The sequence below is a fragment of the Xiphophorus maculatus genome, chromosome 6, assembly GCF_002775205.1.
Source record: "Xiphophorus maculatus strain JP 163 A chromosome 6, X_maculatus-5.0-male, whole genome shotgun sequence".
Lineage (NCBI taxonomy): Eukaryota > Metazoa > Chordata > Actinopteri > Cyprinodontiformes > Poeciliidae > Xiphophorus > Xiphophorus maculatus.
In genome coordinates, this window is record NC_036448.1 from 13,115,294 (window position 1) to 13,136,076 (window position 20,783).

Sequence of the window (20,783 nt, forward strand, 5' to 3'; positions counted from 1 at the left end):
CAGAAATTCAACCCAGCTTGAAACTGAGAAGATGTTAGTGTATTTCAGTAAATATGAGAACAAGAAGACTTATAAGAGCTAACTTACTAAAAAAATTATGACACTTTTATCTAACTTGATAATTTTCTTCAGTAGGAGAGGAAGGAAGGGAGTGAGACAAAAAGCACAGCAATAAGAGCCATTTCCTTCATGTAAAAGCCGGATCTTCTGGATGGCTTAAATCAAATTAAATGAAAAAGCAAAATCATTAATTGTGAATGCACTCTCAGTTGTTCCATTAATTAAGCTGAAGATTCCCTGTGTTAACAGCTAATGCATCCAGAAAGCACAGTCTGAGTTGCAGGCTTACATCAGCCTTCAGACTAAAGTTTAACACCATTCAACTCAATACAACTTGCTGATTGTATGACAAAGGCTTCCTCCTGAGAACACGTCTCCCAGGTAGTTTTTATTCTAAATGTTTCCCTCAGGAAATACAAAACAAATTGAGTCTATTCAATATTTGAACCCTTTTACCATCCGAACCAACTATGAAATCAATAAGGAACACAGCTGTTCCGGCATAAAAACTGCACCCTGCACATGGTCGTGTACAGTTTGGCTGTCAACGCAGTAAACAGTGTCTGACAGCAGTGTCAAACACACAATACCCCCTCAAACTCATAACCCTCTGCTTTTCACACACAGTGCACACATAGCGTTGATTTTATAGAGAGAGAGGGGGACTGTAGCGAGATTTGTTAGAACCAGTAACAGATCATATTTCCCCAACATGTGTCTGGAAAACATCACATCAACCGTGGTAACCTTGTCGATGCATTAAACAGTCGCTACTATGACGCTCCTGTCTGAAAGGCTGTGTAAGAATGAAGATGTGTGGCATTCATTTGACTACAAATAGACTTTCTAATGTTTAAGAAGGCGTCACAGTAAATCTGGTGAAAATCTAAATACATACAATGTTTTTTTCTTTGTCTCATGAGCGGTTTCCTTTATCATTACTTTTTCTTGCTGTATCAATCGGCTTTGACTTATCTTTCCATTTTACTGATTCGTACAACTTTGCTGCTATGATGTCATATCGAATATGACAAGATTCGATGTAAACCTAATTTTATCTTGCCACCATTTATAAATGAGGATAGCAGGATAGCAACAAAGTGCAATGCATACATTTTTACCATTTTAATTCAATAAATTGCATACTTACTTAGGACTTTTTAAACATCTTAACTGTGTTGCTGTAGTTTGCATTAGCTTGGCTTTTTCACAAAAAACAAACAAACAAAAGAGTGGATTTTTAAAATCTATTTAAAAAAAATAAAACATGTTACCTACATCTTTATTATTTCTTTTACTCAGGTGCCCAACAGCAACAGGCAAATTCACTCAAATTCATGGGTACACGTCTTTCAGATGGTTCTTTTATGTTAATTCCAAATTTATTTAATGAAAAGTTTTAAAAGTCAGTGTGAGCGCCAGAATTTTCTTAGCAGAAAATGCCCCAGGAAGAAAAATGTATAATCTATCCAGTTGCTTATTGCTTGGACTGCAGATGAAATGATTAAAATAGAATTTTGACTTAGAACAATGCAGAAGTGCACAGACTGCAGCTGCAACACAAACATAGCATATGCATGCTCTCTTTCTCAAAACTAAGAAGTGACCACTGTGGGCGTGTCAGTTAGACAGGGAACAAAGTCTATCATGCATCAAAGCGTATTCAAACCGTTGTCCATGGTGGATTATAACCTCTCCTTTTTGTGACTGCAAAAAGGATGTACAAACAAAACGAGCTGCTAATGCTAATGAGCTAATATCAGACATATTGTCACTCCACACTGCTAAACACTTGCCACACAGGTTTTTGTGTGCAAATATGTAGATACGTATGTGTTTGAGGCTGTTGAGGTAACCAGATGTTTGCGAGGGATAATGTGAGCCGTGCTCTAGATGGGTGTGACGACAGGAGGAAAAAAAAAACCAAACTGAGTGGGGATATCAAGAAGAAGCCCGTCAAGTATGAAAACAAGCAACAACAAGTTCAATTATAGCTGAGATCGAGATGACTAATGGCATACTCAATTTAATTTTAACTTAATTAAATTGATGAGGCATCCATTCACTTCCATGATTCTGCAGATTTGATTACAAAAAAAAACTAGGCTTCCTTCACAGCAATAACATAAAGCATCTACTTGAAGCTCTCTATCTATACAGGATAAGGCATATGGCTTCTTCCTGTTTTAACTATGAGCATGTTGTTTACACAGATCCCAAATCAGCATATTCTGCCCACCCAATCTGATCAGTCGGTTAATCATCAACTAACAAAGTTACAAAGCCAAATTAAAATCCAGGAGTCCAGGCTGCCATTATCCCTCTCTAAATATTTACCCAGTTTCAACATAGCTGAGCTGTCCGTGCAGCACCAACCAGAGAGACAAGCAGAGAGAGGGCTGTGCTCTGGGGTTAAGGCCAAGTGTAAGGCCAGAAGAACACACGCACAGACACGCATGTATATCTGCATGCTCAAATGCTGTGGTATGTTTGACGGAGGACGCTACATGATCCACATGCAATGACATGGACGCCACAAGCATGTTGCCAATGACAACTTTTTCTTATGCCTGTGTCAGGGAACGACGGCGTGTGCCGAACGTGTGCGTTATCTCTGTGCATGCCTGCGTGCATGTGCAGGCTAAAAAGAGATAGAGAGTGGATGTTGGGGAAATGACTCGGTTTGGGTGTGACCTGCTCAGCAATGCACTGGTGATCATGTGAGACCTGTTCTAATTATATACTTCTCAAGAAGAAGGTCGATCCGCTCTCATGGGCCAGGAGCTTGTGCACACGTCCAAGAGGATGCACTGATGTGAGTGCGAGACAAGTAAAGGAGAGCAATATGGCCTGTTGTAACAGCGCTCATTGGAGAGTTTGTCCTATTTCAACAGTAAATTAAAGTAGGACAACTCACTCTGTCAGTGAAAGTGTTCGTGGGTCCGTGTGACAGAAAACCCGATGCGGTGCAATGCAGATGTGACTGTATATTTTTGTTTTAGAAGTTTGAATAATCAACAGGCTTCATTTCATATTTGTTATTGTTCTTTTATGGATTGTTTTTTTAAAATCCTTTTTGCTCAATCAGCTTTTTTCTACAGTGTTTTTTTATAGACCTGCTCTGGTTTTTCCAGGAAAAAAATGGGACAAATGGTTAAAAAAAAGAGTAAGACAAGTCCCACTGAAAACTAGTTTAAACAAATACATTAGTCCATTCTGGAATGTTCAATCAGGCACATAATAGCTGCTTATTTCCAATTATGATCTGTACTTCAAAATAGACGAGAATATGTGACCTCAAAATGTGACCTCAAAATATTCAGAAATTAACTGTCAGGTTTTTGTACGAATTATATTTCACTAGATTAATTTCAGATTGTTTTTGTCCTAGTTAACATCTATTGATCTCTTTTGCCAGTAACAACCTTTTACTTAGCAATGCATTGAACAGGCTTTTTCCTACCCAGGACTGGGTTCCAATTTTCTATGAGGTTCGACCTTTTTACACCCAAGAACTATATCACATTTTAGAAAAATGTTCTAAGTTACCTAAAAGGTGATTGTTTTGTTTTCAATCCAAAAGAAAATGAAGGAATTTCAGCTTCAAGTCTGCACTCTTGCTCTAGCACTCTTACTTCCAGTCAGAATAAACATGCTGGTCGAATTAAAACATTGTTTTAAACCGTGGTATACCGGTATCAATAATTTAATGACCAACTATGAATAAAAAGTTTGTTAACATAGATGTGATTGATTGATGTGTTTATAGACTAAAAATGGCAAAAGTTCTATGTTTTGATTCATTTTAAGATTGGCTCAGAACTACTCATAAGAGAAAATTGGCTGATTGATTGGTGCTGCTACAGTTTTACCCACACTGTGTGTTTCTGGTAACACAACAGCCATGTAGGAGACGGAAATAAGTACTTCTTTTTGTAGAATCATGCTTTTCTTTACTTGACCCATGAGGAAGGTTGCAAATTGATGCAGGCAGTTAACAGTGGTGTGACAGATTACCAGCACTACACATTTTCAAAAGATCCACTGAAAAATAATTAAACCAATCACACTGAGAGGCGAATTGTGAATAAATTTGAGCACAATTCTGCTTCTGCCTTCTGACTATCAAAATCTTGTTATAAACAGTTCTAAACAACTCAGTCTCATATTAATCCTAACTTGATCTAAAGTCTCTTTAGAGATAATCAAAAAAAAAAGTTGAGTAAAGCACAAACATATAAACCATTATCTTGTTCTCTAGGCTTTGGGTTTAAAATAATCTCTCAATTGAGATCTTCAGCTCCGTCTGATAGACTGCTTGTGACAGAAGGACTAAGGAAAAAAAGTGTTTACTTTCATTTTGCTACCACTTGGGAAATGAATGCATACAGTTTTCCAAAACTGCCTCCAACTGTGCTCAAAAACATGAACATGCAGAATGAGATACTCGCACCAACCCCCTGTGGCCGCCCTTCGTTCTTTACACAGGAAGTGGTTTGAATGTTGCTATCGCTTCAGTCCTTTTAGATACCGAGATGTGAAATACTAAGGGCAGCCATACAGAATTACATGGCAGCCTGTTAGGGTTTATTTTCCTTTTAGCAAAATTGTGGCAATGTTTTTATTTCCAGTGGGACGTTACATTTATAGAAATTTAAGCCACTGTGTTGATGTAGTGTAATCAGATAGCCCATCTACAGATGTCAAAAACATTGTAGCTTGTTCCGGAAAGTTCTATGACCATTATTGCTTTTAAAAAAAACTGTTTAATTCCTCAAAAAGATTTACCTTCCTTGTCCTCTTTATTACAGTTGGCTCACATGACCAGAAAGGGGTAGGGCAAAAAAAAAGAGGACAGGAAGTGACCTGATGCTACTCATGCTATTTCCAGTTTTTAGCTCTACATAGTTCCTCAACAGCTTTTCAGCCACTAATCTGTAATCTGTCTCACTGGCTGAGACATGGCTTATGTTTTTCTTACCTTGAGGGAGTCGAAGCAAGCAATCACCCGTCCGTTGTCCACCTGGCAGCTCTTCGCCGGATGGGCAAACTTGCACTCCTGGTCGGAGCGCGAGCACGTGCCCCTCTGAAATTCTCGGCATACTTCCAGTGTGAGCCACTTTGTGTCACGGATGTGTGCTATGTTCATGGCCATGGCAAAACACAGGCAAAAGGTGTTCCTAGCAAAGATACGTTCAAGTGCGGATAAAGTACTTCTAGTGTTTTAATCCACAATTGTCCTGCTTTGTTTTAAATGTCTGCCTTGGTATGGTTGCTGCTTGTGATAAGCTGAAATGAAACATTCAGAAAAGTACGCCTTGGTGAAATGCTGCAGGACAGTGTTTGCTGTGGACGTTAATGAGTCATTTTCCTGATGCAAACAGCATCTGGCAAAAGGTCCGATATCCAAGCGACGTCTTAGCCTACCAACTTGTTCCTCCTCACTGTTTGTGTTTATTGCTTACTCTCTTATGCAACATCCAAGAGAGAGCCCTCTGGTTGGGTGCAGTGAAGCAGGCAACAAAGGTGACAATCTGTATAGTCTGCTTCAGGAAGGTTAAGGACACTGAGGACTGAACAGAGGCCTGAAGGGGCTGAAGGCGATGGTGAAAGGCAAGGTGGGTGAAATGCTGTTTGTGGGGCCTGGTGGTGCTGTGGTAAGGCTGATCAGCTGGTGGTGAGCAGCGAGGGTCGTCTGGTGAGTAGGGCTGATATTGGAGTGGGTGCTGATGGTGGAGCAACGGGGGTGTGGTCGTCCCTTTACTCTTAAAACTGTGGCAGCAAGCGAGCGAGCGAGGGGAGAGGGGGGATGGAGCTTCAGCTGTAGAAGCAGGTCAAAGCTGCAGCAGACATCAGGGAAGGCACTTCCTCTGAGGAGAGAGGGGAAAAGAGACAGACAGATTAGTCTAATAATGTATGTTAAATAAATATAAATTTTTCATCTCTCTTGTAGCTTTCAGAGGAGTTTCTAATCGGCTGCACCTTTTAAAATCATGCTGCTGCAACACTACGCAACACTACTAAAACATAAAAATGTCAGAAATGCAGCAATGTCAGCTAAAAACAAAAACAACATTCACCATAGCCTGTGCACTAAAAATGCACACAGAACAACAACAACAAAAAACAAAATGGCAAAAAGCAGCTATTCACAACTTCCGCCTCTTCTGATCGACACGGTAAAATCAGATCAGATCGGATCCAGTGTCGCCTACAGTCTCATCAAGCAAAGGTCGGTCAGTCATTACAGCGGTATAGGAAAGAAAAAGAAAGGCAAGAGTGAAAGCAGGGAGGGAAGTCGAGGCAGGGCATGAGGGAGAAGAGTTTAGTCATTTCCTTTCTTGTAAAGTCTTGTGAGAGTGGGGACCAATGAGAACGAGCGGAGTTGCAGCAACATTCTGGGCTAAGGGCCAGGTGAGAGCAAGAGGGGGAGGAGCAGACAGGAGGCTGACCTGACTGCTGCTGGAGAAAAACACAGACGCAGATCGAAAATTATCACTTTGTTTATTATTTATAAAACTGATGGTTCTCTCATAAACAGGTGATCAGTCACGCTGCCACACAACACATTATTCTTACAGGGCCAACATCACATCCCTGCATTGGTCTCCATATTATGCTTATTACAGCAGGATACTTTTTAAAAGTTGAAAAAAGATGAAGGCTTATTTTCTCGACTATGGTTCTCTTTTCCAGGCAGTGTTTATTTTTTTAGTGCACCAATTTGCTCGCCATTTACATGATTGGGCTCCCAGGGGCCCATATTGCTCTTATCACACCGGCAGCCTGAGTCACCACGCCCTCTGCACAGAGAAATCGCATTTCCCAGAAAAGTATATGCACCTTCACTAACACAACTGACCCCTGCTAAGTTAACTACATCACAACATGCTATATCAGAGCGGTGCAGAGGCTCAGCCCGAGCCATGATGATCCAGCAACAGAGAAAATATGTTAGCAGACCGAGAGAAGCAGAAGAGAAATTATACCTTTTTACTTTGGATGACCTTGAGGAAGTATTACTGCTAGAAATGACCTTTGGAGCGGAACCATAATTGTAAACAAATACTGCAACTTCTTCAATTGTCCAGGTGCATATACAAGTTCACGGCATAAACAACACAGCTACCATGCAGGGCAGAAGACAGGAGATTCTAGTAATTTTAACAATTCTTTAAATGAATTATTTTAATATTTTATCAACTATTTGTTTTTCAGAGAATAACTGGTGCCTGGTATCACACATATAACACACAGCCTACCATCATTTTGTTTGCGTGAATTTCAGTTCCCATGAACTCTCCTAGTTTTTCATCATATCATCCTCACCTCTGTTAAAGATCAGCCATGTCTACAGGACCTGCTTAACATCATATAGTGTTGATGAGACTAATGCTGTTGCACTGCGTTGTGCAAACACTCCATAAAACACACTGCAGCTTTTTTCTGAACAATAGCCACAGCTGGACACCATTAATGAGCTGGAATGGAGGATTCTATATAAAGATTTCTCAAGTGAAAGGCATGAGCGGCCGTCTTTAAGAAAACGAGAGAGTGTAATGACTCGACGCTTGAAAAACGGCTGCCCCCTGAGATCTGTCTTAATCAGTTTCCATGGTTTCTGTTTGAGTCAGGCAAGTGGATATCTGTGACAATGCAGTATAAGGTAATGTGCTAGCAGGATAATGAGCTCTCCTTATGATCCATCATGTCCAGACGTAGGCATTCTTGCCCTATTGATTTCTTCATCTCAGTGGCCTTTCCTGTCTTCTATATAATTCCACTTTAACTGTCTCCTGTGATTCCATATTTAAAAAAAAAAAAAGTTATTGGCTTGAACCATCAAATTCACATTATGTTTCAGGATGAATTCATACAGGAGCCAAAGCTCCATCCATATATTAATGTGACTGTCGGGTCTAAACTCTCCTCCAGCATCCTCAGCAGCCCTCCCTTAGGCTCCAAGGTCTTGCAGGCTGGTGCAAGGTCAGTCACAAAGGTGGAACATGATGGCGCGAGACAGCAAACAAGAAAGTCCGCGTGCTTTCCCATCGGCCTTTTGAACACGTGGTTCAAATATTGCATGGCGGCGAAAAGAAGAAGTATATCTTCGATATCAGCACATCAGCAGCAGCTTACGGTCATGTGACACCAGCAAATGCCTTAACGGCATACGCAGTATCAGAAACAAGTCTGCACATCTTTTGCTTTCTCTTCATAATGGGCTGCACAACATATCGGCTCAACAACAACAGCACTCAGCTTTCACAGAAAGCACAAACTGAGCAAAAAGCCTGCTTGAGATTTGATTGGTGATTATTCACTGAGGTTTTCTCCAGCACAAAAGACTGTTTTGCAACGGAGACGTGTCTCAACTGATTAAGAAGATAAAGCTCTCAAAGTATTGCAAAAGTATGAAGGGGATGTTGAAGTGTTGCTGTTATTTTAACGAAAAAAAGAGGGTGCGGTTGCCAGATTAAACTTCCCCCAAAATTAATAAGGGCTCACATTTTAAATGTAGCAGCACATTAACTTAGTTTGACAGCTTAGGTCATGAAAAATGCAAGTTTCATAGAAATGGTTCAAATTTCCTCTTTTAGTTAAATGAAATTTTTCAATAATCTTCTTAATGGAAAATAACAGACAAGAGGGCAAAGAGCCGCCACTTTATTCTTCGTTCAGACATTAAATAATACAGAATAAATGAATGTATGTTAGTGATCATGCGCACTATGTGTTTGATTTAATTTACTAACAAACTAAAGCTTTAAATCCAGTCTGATTTATTTTTTTTTACCTCGACAGCAAAGAAGATAGGCATTGGCGTCTTCCGGTTTGCTGCTCTTCAGTAAAATGGAGTAGTTTCAGCATTCTGACAGAGGTGGAGTCAGGGTGACAGTTTGCTGATGCAGGTCATCACAGAACACAACGCAGTGGGAAATGCAACACCGCTGGCCTTTGTGCTCACACTGCACCATGTGCTCGGAAAAAAAGCATCCTCGCTGACCTTTACATTCACACATACACTTTGGTGCATATATCAGCTCATTTATAGTCGAACATTTGTTCCTGGGAGCCCAATGCAAACCAGTCATGACTATCGAGAAAAAAAACACTTTTTCTGAAATGAAACCAAGCAGATTATTCATATCTATTTTTATTTTTGTAATTAATAATACATGGTTCATGTGTACGGCAATGCCGTTGTGAGTAAAACCACAGGACATCCTGTTGTTTTTATTTCGATATTGACATTCATTCTCATGCTCCTTGTGTTATCGTCATCACTATCAAGTTATTAGGTCTTCTTAACTATTATGTCTACTAAGTTTTTGTCCTTCAATTATATATAATTTGACTCTGAAAGTGCAGCCCCAGCTAGGAATGCCAAACAAACAATGCCTATTGATTCTCTTAGCGCAAACCGCTGGGGACAATGAAATCTCTTGTTTAGCATACATAGACAAAACTAGTCTCACACACACATAGACACACTGACAACATACAGAAATGCAAACCTTAGCAACAAAACACAAACCTCAGTCTGTCCTAACAGAGAGTATTCTTCAGATGTGGTGAATATCTAACTGTGTATAACACTGTATCTTTGTGTACATGTGTGATTGGAACCATGTACGGCCTCATGGCACAATAAGTAGCTGAGCTAATGAGTGGATTCTTTATTTTTTTGCTTCAATATTTAGGGCATTTATTAAGATTAACAACATTAATACACACTACACTGAGTAGGCATGAGCTGGTACTAGTATCAAGATACATTAAAGTTAAAAAGTATAATTAAGATTTCAAAAAAGCTAGAATTTTCTACCATACTGTTCTAATAATTTAAATTTAAAAAGCAAAGCAAACAAGGATAACAGTTCCTGTTTAAAGAACTTTAAAACTACCACTACATTTAGAGGAGGGTTTACAAATCCATGTATTAAAATCTATATAGTGAACACAAGCTGTAGACATTTTTTAAAAGCTGTAATAAAAATTCTTTTAGCAGCATTAGAAATAATTGCTCTTTTTCTGTTTTAGATAAAAGCAAATTGTTGGTGAATAGTTGTTGGGCAACTTTAATATTTTTGTGCAAATAGTGTGACGCCATTAAACTCGAGGTTACCATTAGAACCTCATACAGGCGTGTGCCTAGAAATGAGCAAAGGTAAATTCAGTTTATGTAGTTCCTGGAAATATAAACAATGTATATGAATAACAGTGACCTACAAAAACAGATATCAACAACTGTCTCTAAGAGATTCTGCAGACGTGTGCTAGATGGGTCAGTAGATTTTAATGGAGGCTATATATTGCTCTAAACCTAAATGGTAATGGACCAACAGCTTGCCAAGACAGTTTTTATGTTGTCTGTGCTGTGGTTTGCCATCCCCATGACAGAGTGGCAATATTTTGCAACACTATAAAAAAGGTCATATTTTTAAACACTGTTGTCATAATTGCCTATCTACCTTGCCTAAAAAACAAAGCAGAAGATGTTGAAAAACTGCCACTGTGAGAATGAATCCTGTCTCTATCCCGGTCAGTCATGCTCTGCTCAAAGTGCTGTGTTTGGGGGTTATTTAACTGTTTATATGGAGCAGGGAGAGGATAAAGGAAGATGGTTTTGTAGAACTTAAAAATGGAAATCTTTGAGGGGCACTTTTAGAAAGGAGACAACAGGGGTGAGCTTCCAGATAAAGTCACAACTGTAAATATATTATTGGTTATCAAAGTTTATCAAGTGTGTAGTTTGACTCATTCTGATGTATTTTGTAAGATAATTGTATTCTTCACAAGTCAAAAAAGAAAAAAAAAACATAGCATTCCTCTATTTAAAATATATTTTTATGAGTACAAACAGACATATAACATTTTATTTTGATTTATGGTGATGCACTGCCCGCAGTAAAAATCATGGTCCTAAATATATTCATTTCTCAGAGTCTTGGGTATATTAATCTTGTGTATTAGTAATCAAACTAATCTCTAAATTTTGTGTATGTTAGAGTATTGGTATGCTTAAAGTATGCTATTTTGGAAGACTTACATTTTTGTTAGTATTTGTGGTGATAAATGAAATAAATATAAATGTACACAATAAATAGAAGTACATTTTAAAAATGTTAAAGTAGGTTTATTTCTCATTACTGTACATCTGGTATATTCTTGGTTCTTCTTTCACAAGTACGAAAATAATGACTGCTGACATCTGCTGCAGGACTGATAACTGATACAATTAGATATATTAAGTCTCATAAGTTTACGCAGTAAAAATCAGTGAGAGATGAAGAGTAGTAGCTTCTTCAAGGAGTGCTCCACTTCTGAGTTAATTTAATTCAATTTAGTCAATTTGGAGTATTTACAGAAGAAAAATTCACACCAATGTCATCTCAAGGGACTTTTCTTTGCTGTTGAATATACCTGAATTAAGTACCATCATATAAAGATCAGAATAACACTAAAACCAAGTTGAGCTACATAATCTTTTAGACAGCAGCTTTCTGATTGCTGCTGTATTTATTTGCATACATGCATCCATACATGTCTGGAAATAACAGCGTGCCAAGCACATCAAGTTCATCTGAGTTCAGTGTACTTGAAATACACTCAAACTTAACCAGAAAGTCAATTTTCTTTAATGGGCAGATTTGCTATACTTTTACTACGAGGGATAATTTTGAGTTGGGCTAATTGCATGTTTTAAATATGCATTTATTGACCTATGTTAGAAGATATTTGTAACAGTCTGAAGCAAACACAGTTTAAGCAACATTACAGTGCTAAGTACTGACTTCCCTGCAAAACACTTGCAATGTAAATGAGGGTGAAAGGAAGCTCTCAAATATTTGATCTGTCTATCTCTCCCAAAATTATTAACTGTTGATAAGCAAAGAATTAGATTAGTATCATGTAAGATTAAAGACATAATTATAGGAGTAATACAGAGCTGTGTCCCGCCTCTGACAGCTGTTCCAGTCAATTATTATTATTAGCTTAGCCAGGATTGTGCAAAGTGGAGAGTGACTTACCCAACAAAAGCTGTGGGAAAGTGTCACTCAGATGGGGTTAAAATGTTGTCATAACATCATAGGAACATGTATAGGATTTCTCATGTAATACAGGCTTAACCTGTCAGCGCAGACTCACCCATGCACATAATCTTGTCTGTAGGGCAGATTAAATCATAGGTGACATACATCATTGGACAACTGTCTGCACCAGAGTTTATATGCATATTTACACTGACAACAGCAGCATGTTGCTCTGACATCACAGCAAGGCAACAACTCGGAGAAGTCTACCTGCAGGAAGGGCTTTTCCACAGTCTCCTCTTTAAAGTATATTACACTTTAGTCCGCATGTCTACACAAATTCAAATTGCACTGCTACTATTTTAGCAACCATGAATCCAGCTCAGTCACAATAACAACATTCCTCTCCCTTTCCCCAACCACAGACACACCACCAAGAAGAAACCCAGCAGGGCAAACAGGAGGAGGGCAGAGATAGTGAGAAGATCAGACAACGAGAAGGGAGAAAAGGAATGGAGGCCAGAGTTCAATTCTGTGTAAACTGTAAACATCTCCTGCATTACTTATTTTTTTTAACGTACGAGAATTAATGATTTTCTATTGGTCAGAGTGTTCTTGGAATCTGAAAGAGGACATGCAAAGCGAATAGATCAAATACCTAAAATAACTGTAACTGATATGAAACAAACCATTTCCCCACAAATATTAGCACTTTTGCTACTTTTAAACTGACAAGATGAGCTAAAACAAACCCAGCATTTTAAAGAAAGAAAAGCACAACACAAGAACCTCAAACAATACTTCAAAGCATTAAAAATGTGTAAATTCACTTACATTCTCTCCCGTTGAAACATCAACTAAATTATCTCCATGTACTTGGACTTCCTATTTGTCCCTCGTTGCCTCTTAAACTTTCTTCCTCCCTATTCGTTACTTGCCTGCTGTCAGACGCATGAAAACACTCAGACAGACCAACCCGCCAACACACACACACGCACACACGCCAACAGACAGTCACCCTCTAACACACTCTTCTCCCGCGACCAAAAATGCTTGGCAACATTCTACTGTACTGAAATATAGCTCTCACCAAAAAAGGTAGCAGTAGCCTCCCATGTCACACGCAATTTACATATGCTGGGGCGGGAGTTTGGCTCACACAGCATGCATGTTAAAAACACACAAAGATATGAAGCCATGCTTTCCACCTTTGGGCTGACGCAGCAAGAAAGGGATGGCGGGGGGCAATGCTTTGGAGATCGTTACCATTCTCAATGTTTACCATGCCCTGCAGGATTCCAACATGTCCAACGTTGAGTCAGATGGAGGGAATGGAAGCTGAGTGGGCGATCTATTGATCCTCTCCACTGCTTCCTGGAAAAACCACGGCCCTCCAAAGTCTCTCACACACACATACACCAGCATATTTTCTCGCAAAGCAGCGCTACCCTCAGGAAGAAGTTGTTGTGTGACTGTTTGATTTGAGCCAAGAATGTGTCTTTCAGTGAGTGTGTGCTCATTTCTATAAAACAAGCTACAACAAATGGAAGTCCACTCGCAGCAGAAGACTGTAAAGGCAATGAATCTCAATCTCTCTACCTATGCGCTCCACTGCATGGAGACTTACTTTGCAAAGTGGAGCCTGAAGCTCGCACACGAGGAAAGATCTCGATAAACCAACAAGACAGGGTGGAGGGTGGTGAACCCAGCTCTTACCTCTCACATTGCTCTCCAGTTCTGTGTGCGTGAGCTTCCGTGTGTCGACTGGCTCTGTGTGTTTATGCGCGCATTCAGACAGGCCGCGACAGCAGACCCTTAGGCACCGGCTGGACCATTCTCAGGCAGGCAGGCGGGCAGGGGGAAGGCAGGCAGAACGCAGCAAGGCAGAGCGACTGGCAGAGGAGAGGCAAGCGAGGGAGTGAGTGAATCAGCAGCGAATGAGTGAAGGAGCAGTGCAGAATCGAGCACCAGAGTGAGAGAAGGAGAGAGAGACAACGAGAGCGAGAGAGGAGGAGTGTGTGTCTGATTGCACGCGCGCGCCGGCGTGTGCGTGTTTGTGTGTGTGAATGTGTTGCAGTGTATCCCCTCCCCAGGCTCTCTTCGAGCGTCTGAGCTGGGCTGTGCCGAGCTGTGCTGAGACGGGTTGGGTTGTGTCTTTACTGATCCCCCAGCCTCTGGATCGTCTGTCTGCTGCAGGGAAGTGCTGCTCGCTGGGCGGCAGTAGCAACAGCTGTGGAGGAGGAGGAGGAAAAGAAGGGAGAAGGAGGAGGGAGTTCTAACTGCACTGAGCATACAGATCCTGCAGATCCCTCTCCCTCTGTCTAACCTACGCTCAAAGCCAGCCACGCCCCCACCCCCCCACCCTCCTTAAAACAACACCAGGAAGTACTGGCTCACTTACAGCAGCATTGCCCTTGCCTTTCCAGTGAAACTGGGGAAGGAGAGAGGAAATGGGCAAGAAAAAAAGAATGAGAGAATAATTTAAATAAAGAAACATGATAAACATAAAAAAAAAAAAAAGATCGCGGACAATGAGATGGGGGTATCCAAAAGCAATACATCACGACCATGAGGTTAGACTATCAGTAAAGTATGTGAAAGTTGGGTAGAAAATGGAAGCTGGGTGGAATGAAAAGAATAAGGGGTGTGGAGGAAACAAGTATGGAAAGATTTACAGGGAGTGTGTGACAGAATAGGTCTGGCTTCTGTCCCGCTCCCCTCTTTCTCCTTCGAGCTGCTTTTCTGCTGTGGCATGCAACCCTCAGCTCAGTCTCACATTGCGACAGCATCACACGGTACACCAGTCATACCCAACTTGCACTGTAGTAATATTCTAGATATACTACTAGTGGTATATTTAAGGTAACATCGAGGAGAAAAAGTAAGTAGAGGAAGTTTGTTGCATTTCAGAAACTTAATAAAGAACAAAGTAAAAGTGGGAAAACATATACAGCTAAAAAGTCTCCTGGCTGTTGACACAAGGCTTCTGTGCATCAACCTTTGCATTCGGGGAAGAGCTGTTGTGTCGGGGAGAGCCTCTAAAAATTGAATTCAGCTATGATGCTGCAATATCCGGTAGCTTAGGAGATAGAGGCCCTGGCATCAAAAGGGATCCTTCCAGATTTTAAGCTGCGAGCAGAGCTTTGTTACTGATACTCTTTTCATTCATACTCTTGTGAAATCTCATTTTCCTTGATTGTGATCAGAGGAAAATAACTTTTATATAGTTTTGTTTGAAATATTAAAACTGCTTTACTAAACATTTTCTTTAACAAAGAAAGGAAATTCTATGTTGGTCCGAAAAATGAGATAGCTGAGAAAAGACATGCAGCCAAAATATTTTAGGGAATATTTCAGAATTTGAGAAAGTGATGTTCCAGAAAAAGCAGATATTACGCAGTTAACATCTTACTTTCAGTATATATTTCTCATAGTATCTTCATTTAGTAAAAATTTAGAACAGTTTGGGCAGAAAGCTGGAGCTAACTGCTTCGTATCTCAGCTGATATTGCTGAGATGAAAACAACTTTTATTGTTTTGTGTTTCTTTTCAGACCTTTTTAGACGGTGAAAACATTCTGAGATATGAAGGCTCAGATTTAAACCAACTAATCAAACCATTGATGGTCCAAGGCCAAAACAGACTTGTTCTGTCTTAAAGTAACTCCAACGTCAATAACATCAAAATGCTTTTATGGAAACACCGTTTTAAGAGCCTTTAAACAGGCAAGGGTATTTGAGGACCAGGTTTGGTCATGTGTTATTCTTCATACATATTTCACACAAAATGATCTCTGGTGTTGCACCACCTGTTACCTCCATTTCCCCTGAACATTATCATCAGTCTCTAAAGATTTAAACCATGGACCCCAATCTCTGGTCTTTGAGGATGGGTGTCCAGCAACTTTTCGATGTCTCTGGTACAACCCACCTGAATCAAAGGGCTGAACTAATTCCAGCTTTTAATCTCCTGCATGACATTGTGTTCTACGGAGTCCTTCTAACAATCTAATTGCTTAATTCTGGAAAGTTAAAGGAGAGACACATCTAAAAGCTGAATGAATGCACTCCTCAAGGTCCAATGTATCAAACATCTGGTTTTGAGGTCCACAAAACAGCCTTCGCTGTCAAGTAGCTGTGACAGTTTGGAGATAGGAAATGTGGTCTTAAACTGGTAGTTTGTGCCTTTAGGCCTCAAGGCCTCAGGGAACAACTACTACCCAAAAATCAAGAAGCCAATAGAGTTATCAGACACAAGCTGGATATTAACTGTTTATAACCTTCAGAAAGGATTTTCAATCAATGTGGAAAAGATTACGTTGTCTTCCATCTCAACATGGAAACATTGTTGAAAGGTGAAAGCGTGTTTACTCAAAGACGTCTACTGATATCCAAATGTGCTTTAACGGTTTTCAGGGAGTTGAATATATAGACAAGCCAACATATTTATTTAGACTGATTCGCAGCGGGTCTGTCAGATAAAAAAAACACTTCATATGTTATGTCTTTGGACTAAGTAAAGACGAGTATTAGCTAGCCTTTAAAAGTAATTTAACAAAAAGATGTCTGTGGACATCCGGTCTTGAGAGGATAACCTTTTAATAGGTTCTGAACAAGCACCTTTTGTTTGAAGTGCTTCCTCAGTTCTAACTGAAAGGTGAAGGCATTTCCTTTGAAGACATTACATTTTGTACACCCAAACTCTATGGTAATTCTCACTCTTTTTTCCATGAAAATGGTATAATGTTATATGTGTATTAATTTAGATGTGAGTAACATACAACTGGACAGCCCCGGTATTTCCTAGTATGTCTTGTAAAGAAACTCAAATGTTTGAGTTTGTCCTTCTTTAACTAGTCTGAGCAAACTAGATCCAATGTTGCATCTCTCCAGACATCGTGATAAGTCATCGCGAATTTACACATCAGTCTCTTAAATCCTTGGTGCTAATTTGTAGTTAAGTCAGCAGCAGGGGCCAATGTCTTATAGTTCACTATACCCAATAGTGAATTATGTTGATGCAGTGAGAAAGCACAAAACACTTTGTTATGCAAAATATAACAAGCGAGTGAATTTTATGTGCCTCTGGAAAGAACTACTTCCTATTATGGAGCAATCCAGTTGGAATGCTGTTTTAAATTATCGGAACATTAGCTTTGGAAGGAAGGCAAGTTTTTCTTGACCCATAATTTGAAACAGTGACTGATTTTCTTACACATACTAGCATTAGCTCTAAAGATCTGAAGTCCCTGTGAAACTCAAACACTGACGTGGAATTTCCCCTTTTCTGCTGCAGCGGACAGTGTGCTACTGCCTCTCTCTGTTCTGCCCTCTGCATCTTTCATTCACTCATCCACCTAGCTATCTTATTCATATATTTATGAACTATGCATCATACTGCCATTGGTAGCTCATATCACAATAGCTTAAACCCAAACATGGAAAAAAGCTTTGTCTTAAAAAGCCATGCAGCCTCAATGTCTGCTTTATACACAGTTTTATTTCCCTACCGATCTAAACATAGATCTGACAACTGAAACACATTTTGCATTCACGAAACATTTGCACATTTAGTCGGACGCGCAACATTTTCAGGTTTCGTTCTGCAAAAGTTTGAGTCAAATCTACAAAAAATGTCTGAACTTTGCTAATTTCTACATATTTCTCCAAATGACATTAACCAAATGGTTTAATCTTTTTTCCATATGTCTTGTCTTATAGACAGAAGGGTGTTGTAACTGCTCCTCTCTGTGGAGTTCAGTGAGAGCAGCATGAATAAACACAATGAGTCTGAGAAAACTGTTCACACACAAGCGATGATAACCAACCGAAAACAGGAAGAAGTGAGTAAGTGGTAAACTAAAAGGGGAATTCCGCCAGCAAGAAAAGTGAAATAGCCAACTACTCAGCCCCTAAACACATAAATGTTGTTAGATTTAGCAAATCGCGAAAATTAACTCCACCAACGTCAGCTCCAAGGTGAAATTGTCTCTGCTTTGCTGAGTCCAAATATTTGATTTAGGATTTTTATCTTTTAAAAATATCATTTCAGGCTTATAGTTATCAAAAAGTAAAACTAAGAGAGGATTCTTGAGCAAATTTCATAAAGAAGCTTTACAAATTTTGATGGTCCATTGAAGTCATAATTTAATCTTGGCAGCAACAGGTTTTCATGCGTGACTCATTTGTCTCGGTCAAATAAAAAAGTCCTCACATCAAGTTTTACCTCCACATGTCCTCTCATATTTTACCTCATCCATAATGAACACAACTTTCCATCTTATGTGCTTTCATATCATCTCACGGCTGAGCTATTTGTCAGTCCTCTGTAAATGACTTTGGTTGGCAGATGTGAACTCTCACTGGCCCGAGGAGACATCCCAGAGCTTCTGTGAGCCAAACTCTGAAGGCTCATCCATCATAAGGTCTCCAAGTACACATTACAATCACATTACAGACCATCACAACAACTGGAAGAGCACAATGATTTAGAATCAAATGAAAACAGCTTAGGGTTGAATTTAAAACGGTTCCGTTTACAGGCTGCAAAATGACAGCAAAATATATTTCCCAGAGACCAAAGCAAAAGTGCTCTCTCTTTGTTTATAACAGGTTAAAAGTTAAACAAATGCGCTTCTTCTTGTAGAATTGCGGTAGCATGTGCCTGTTGCATACTTTGTGGTTTTCTCTAAAGTTTTTTTTTTTCCATTTTGACACAGTGGTGTCAAAATGCAGGTGCAGTTCAAACTGTCAGATCTGAAATACCAACTAAGGAAATAGCAGTCTGCTTTGTCCCCATCTAACACCAAAGTATTTAAGAGTAGACACTGTTTGAGCTTTGAGCTTATCTTGGAGATAAAATAAAACTAAATGGAAACACCTTTGCGTAGGATTTCATTGGAACTTTATCTCATTTTCTGTTTGAATGCAGTCAGCAGATAAAATATATAACCATTATACGCTCCTTACACACAAATTCTACTTACAGTGGTGGAAAGAATTTGAGAAATAGCTAAATTAGTTGACGTTAGATTCGTATTGTAAGTCTTGTAGAAAGTAACTATAGCACAACAACAAACAAAACAATAAATACTCTTAGAAATAGTTGCACACCGAGTCAGTATTCAGATATAAATCCTTGAGATAGATTTATAGACAGAAGTTTTACCTGCGTGTCTGTCTATCGCTGACGTGCCACTGGGACAGACCAAGTCGCTTCAATGCAGGTCATGCTGGTGCAGTGCATTGTGGGACGAACTGACATCTTCATTCCTTCCTTCCTCTACTTCTCTCACTCTAACTCTCTCACATTCTCATAATAGTACCGTCTGCTTGGCAACGGCCATACCGCAAATGTGGTCAGGTTTACTGCAAGCCATCACTGCGGAACATCAAGTCTCCATGACAACAGCTCCTTTATCTCATTTGCATCTTCTGCTTGCATTATGAACTCATGCCAAATATGGTCACCTTGTTATTTTTGCCCGCCTCTCTCAGGATCCCCTTTTTTTTATAACTTCCTCTTTCCCTCCATTTGCACAACTGTGCATGCACTCTTCGCATTTAACATGCGTACTCTGAAGATCTAACAGAAGCACCTGCTACAAGCAAGTACAGCTTTCGATTAAAGTGTGCAAAGTACAATCATGCGACTTCTATAGTCGCCAGGTTATGAGTTATGTCCTTTTCTTCAACACATTTATGCTGCATTAACTTATACCAGTGGATTTCACAAACAACTTCATCACCGTGTCAACAAAAAAGTTAATATTTTTAATAATTTAAGAGTACATTTTTACAGCTACACTCATTTATTTTGAGGTCTGTGACTAATAAAAAGAAGTCTGTCTATGCATGCTTAGAAATGTTTCTAAGAGCACATTAAAAGAGGAAGAGTATGTGACATTAGGTCAGTTTGCAGCTTGAGAGATAAGCTGTAAAGCTAAATGATACATTAGGACACGGAGGGCTTGTAGGGTGTCGCTGAGTCACACACACAAACATCCACATACACACACGCACTCTACTGGGCTTCACTTACCCCTTCGGTTCTTCGTCTGCGTAGACCAGTGCTGCATTTCCTCCACTCCTTTTCCTCCCAGAAGGACTATGTCTATCAAACCTTCACTGGAATGTTGAACCAGGCCTCTGGGGCCCACACACGCAGCAACACTCAGCAGCACTCAGCACCTGTCTCCAACTGCCAGCGCAGAGAAAGAGACACGGTCAATCACACAGGACAGCACAGCAAAGTGGGAAAAATAAGTGAGAGAGTAGGAGGTGGGAAGCTAGCAGTTCATCAGCAAAATACTCTTCTAGATAAGGAACAAAAGAAAAATAATTACTTTTACATTAAGCCGTCTTTAAATAAACTGGGCTGCTTCTTTGCAAAAATGATACACAAAAGTACTGCCTAATATCTATTCTAAATGTCAAACAAATAAAAAGTAAATTGAATCTGCTGTCTTAAAACAAACAGAACTGGAATTGAACGGGAGTGGAATTTTGGACTTTCAACAAGTCTAGTATAACCATTTATACAATTCCTAGTAGCCTTCCAAGATCATTTTTCAATCATTCTAAGTATTAAAACCATTGGAGACATTTTCAGTGGTCTGCTAACACAAAAATTTAAGTGTTTGGTAATAATGGCTATCAGGAGATTATTTGGAGGAAAAGGTGAAAG

The 20,783-nt window shown here is 39.6% G+C and overlaps 1 protein-coding gene across 15 annotated transcripts in view; it reads right to left on the reverse strand.

The window, feature by feature from the left end:
• LOC102232174 (muscleblind-like protein 1) overlaps positions 1 to 20,783 on the reverse strand; it is a 45,981-nt gene that overhangs the window by 23,611 nt on the left and 1,587 nt on the right. For 4 of the 15 annotated variants that reach the window (XM_005795968.3, XM_005795966.3, XM_005795964.3 and 1 more), the window contains exons 1-2: positions 13,815 to 14,305; positions 5,042 to 5,930 (exon numbers count right to left, since the gene is read on the reverse strand). In XM_005795968.3, the coding sequence (XP_005796025.1) occupies positions 5,042 to 5,215 (174 nt within the window). In that variant the 5' untranslated portion in view covers positions 5,216 to 5,930; positions 13,815 to 14,305. Of the gene's footprint in view, positions 1 to 5,041; positions 5,931 to 6,042; positions 6,065 to 6,140; positions 6,355 to 12,932; positions 13,683 to 13,814; positions 14,307 to 19,265; positions 19,355 to 20,138; positions 20,298 to 20,783 lie in introns of those variants that run through there. The other 11 variants (XM_005795971.3, XM_014472767.2, XM_005795969.3 and 8 more) reach the window with 8 other exon arrangements.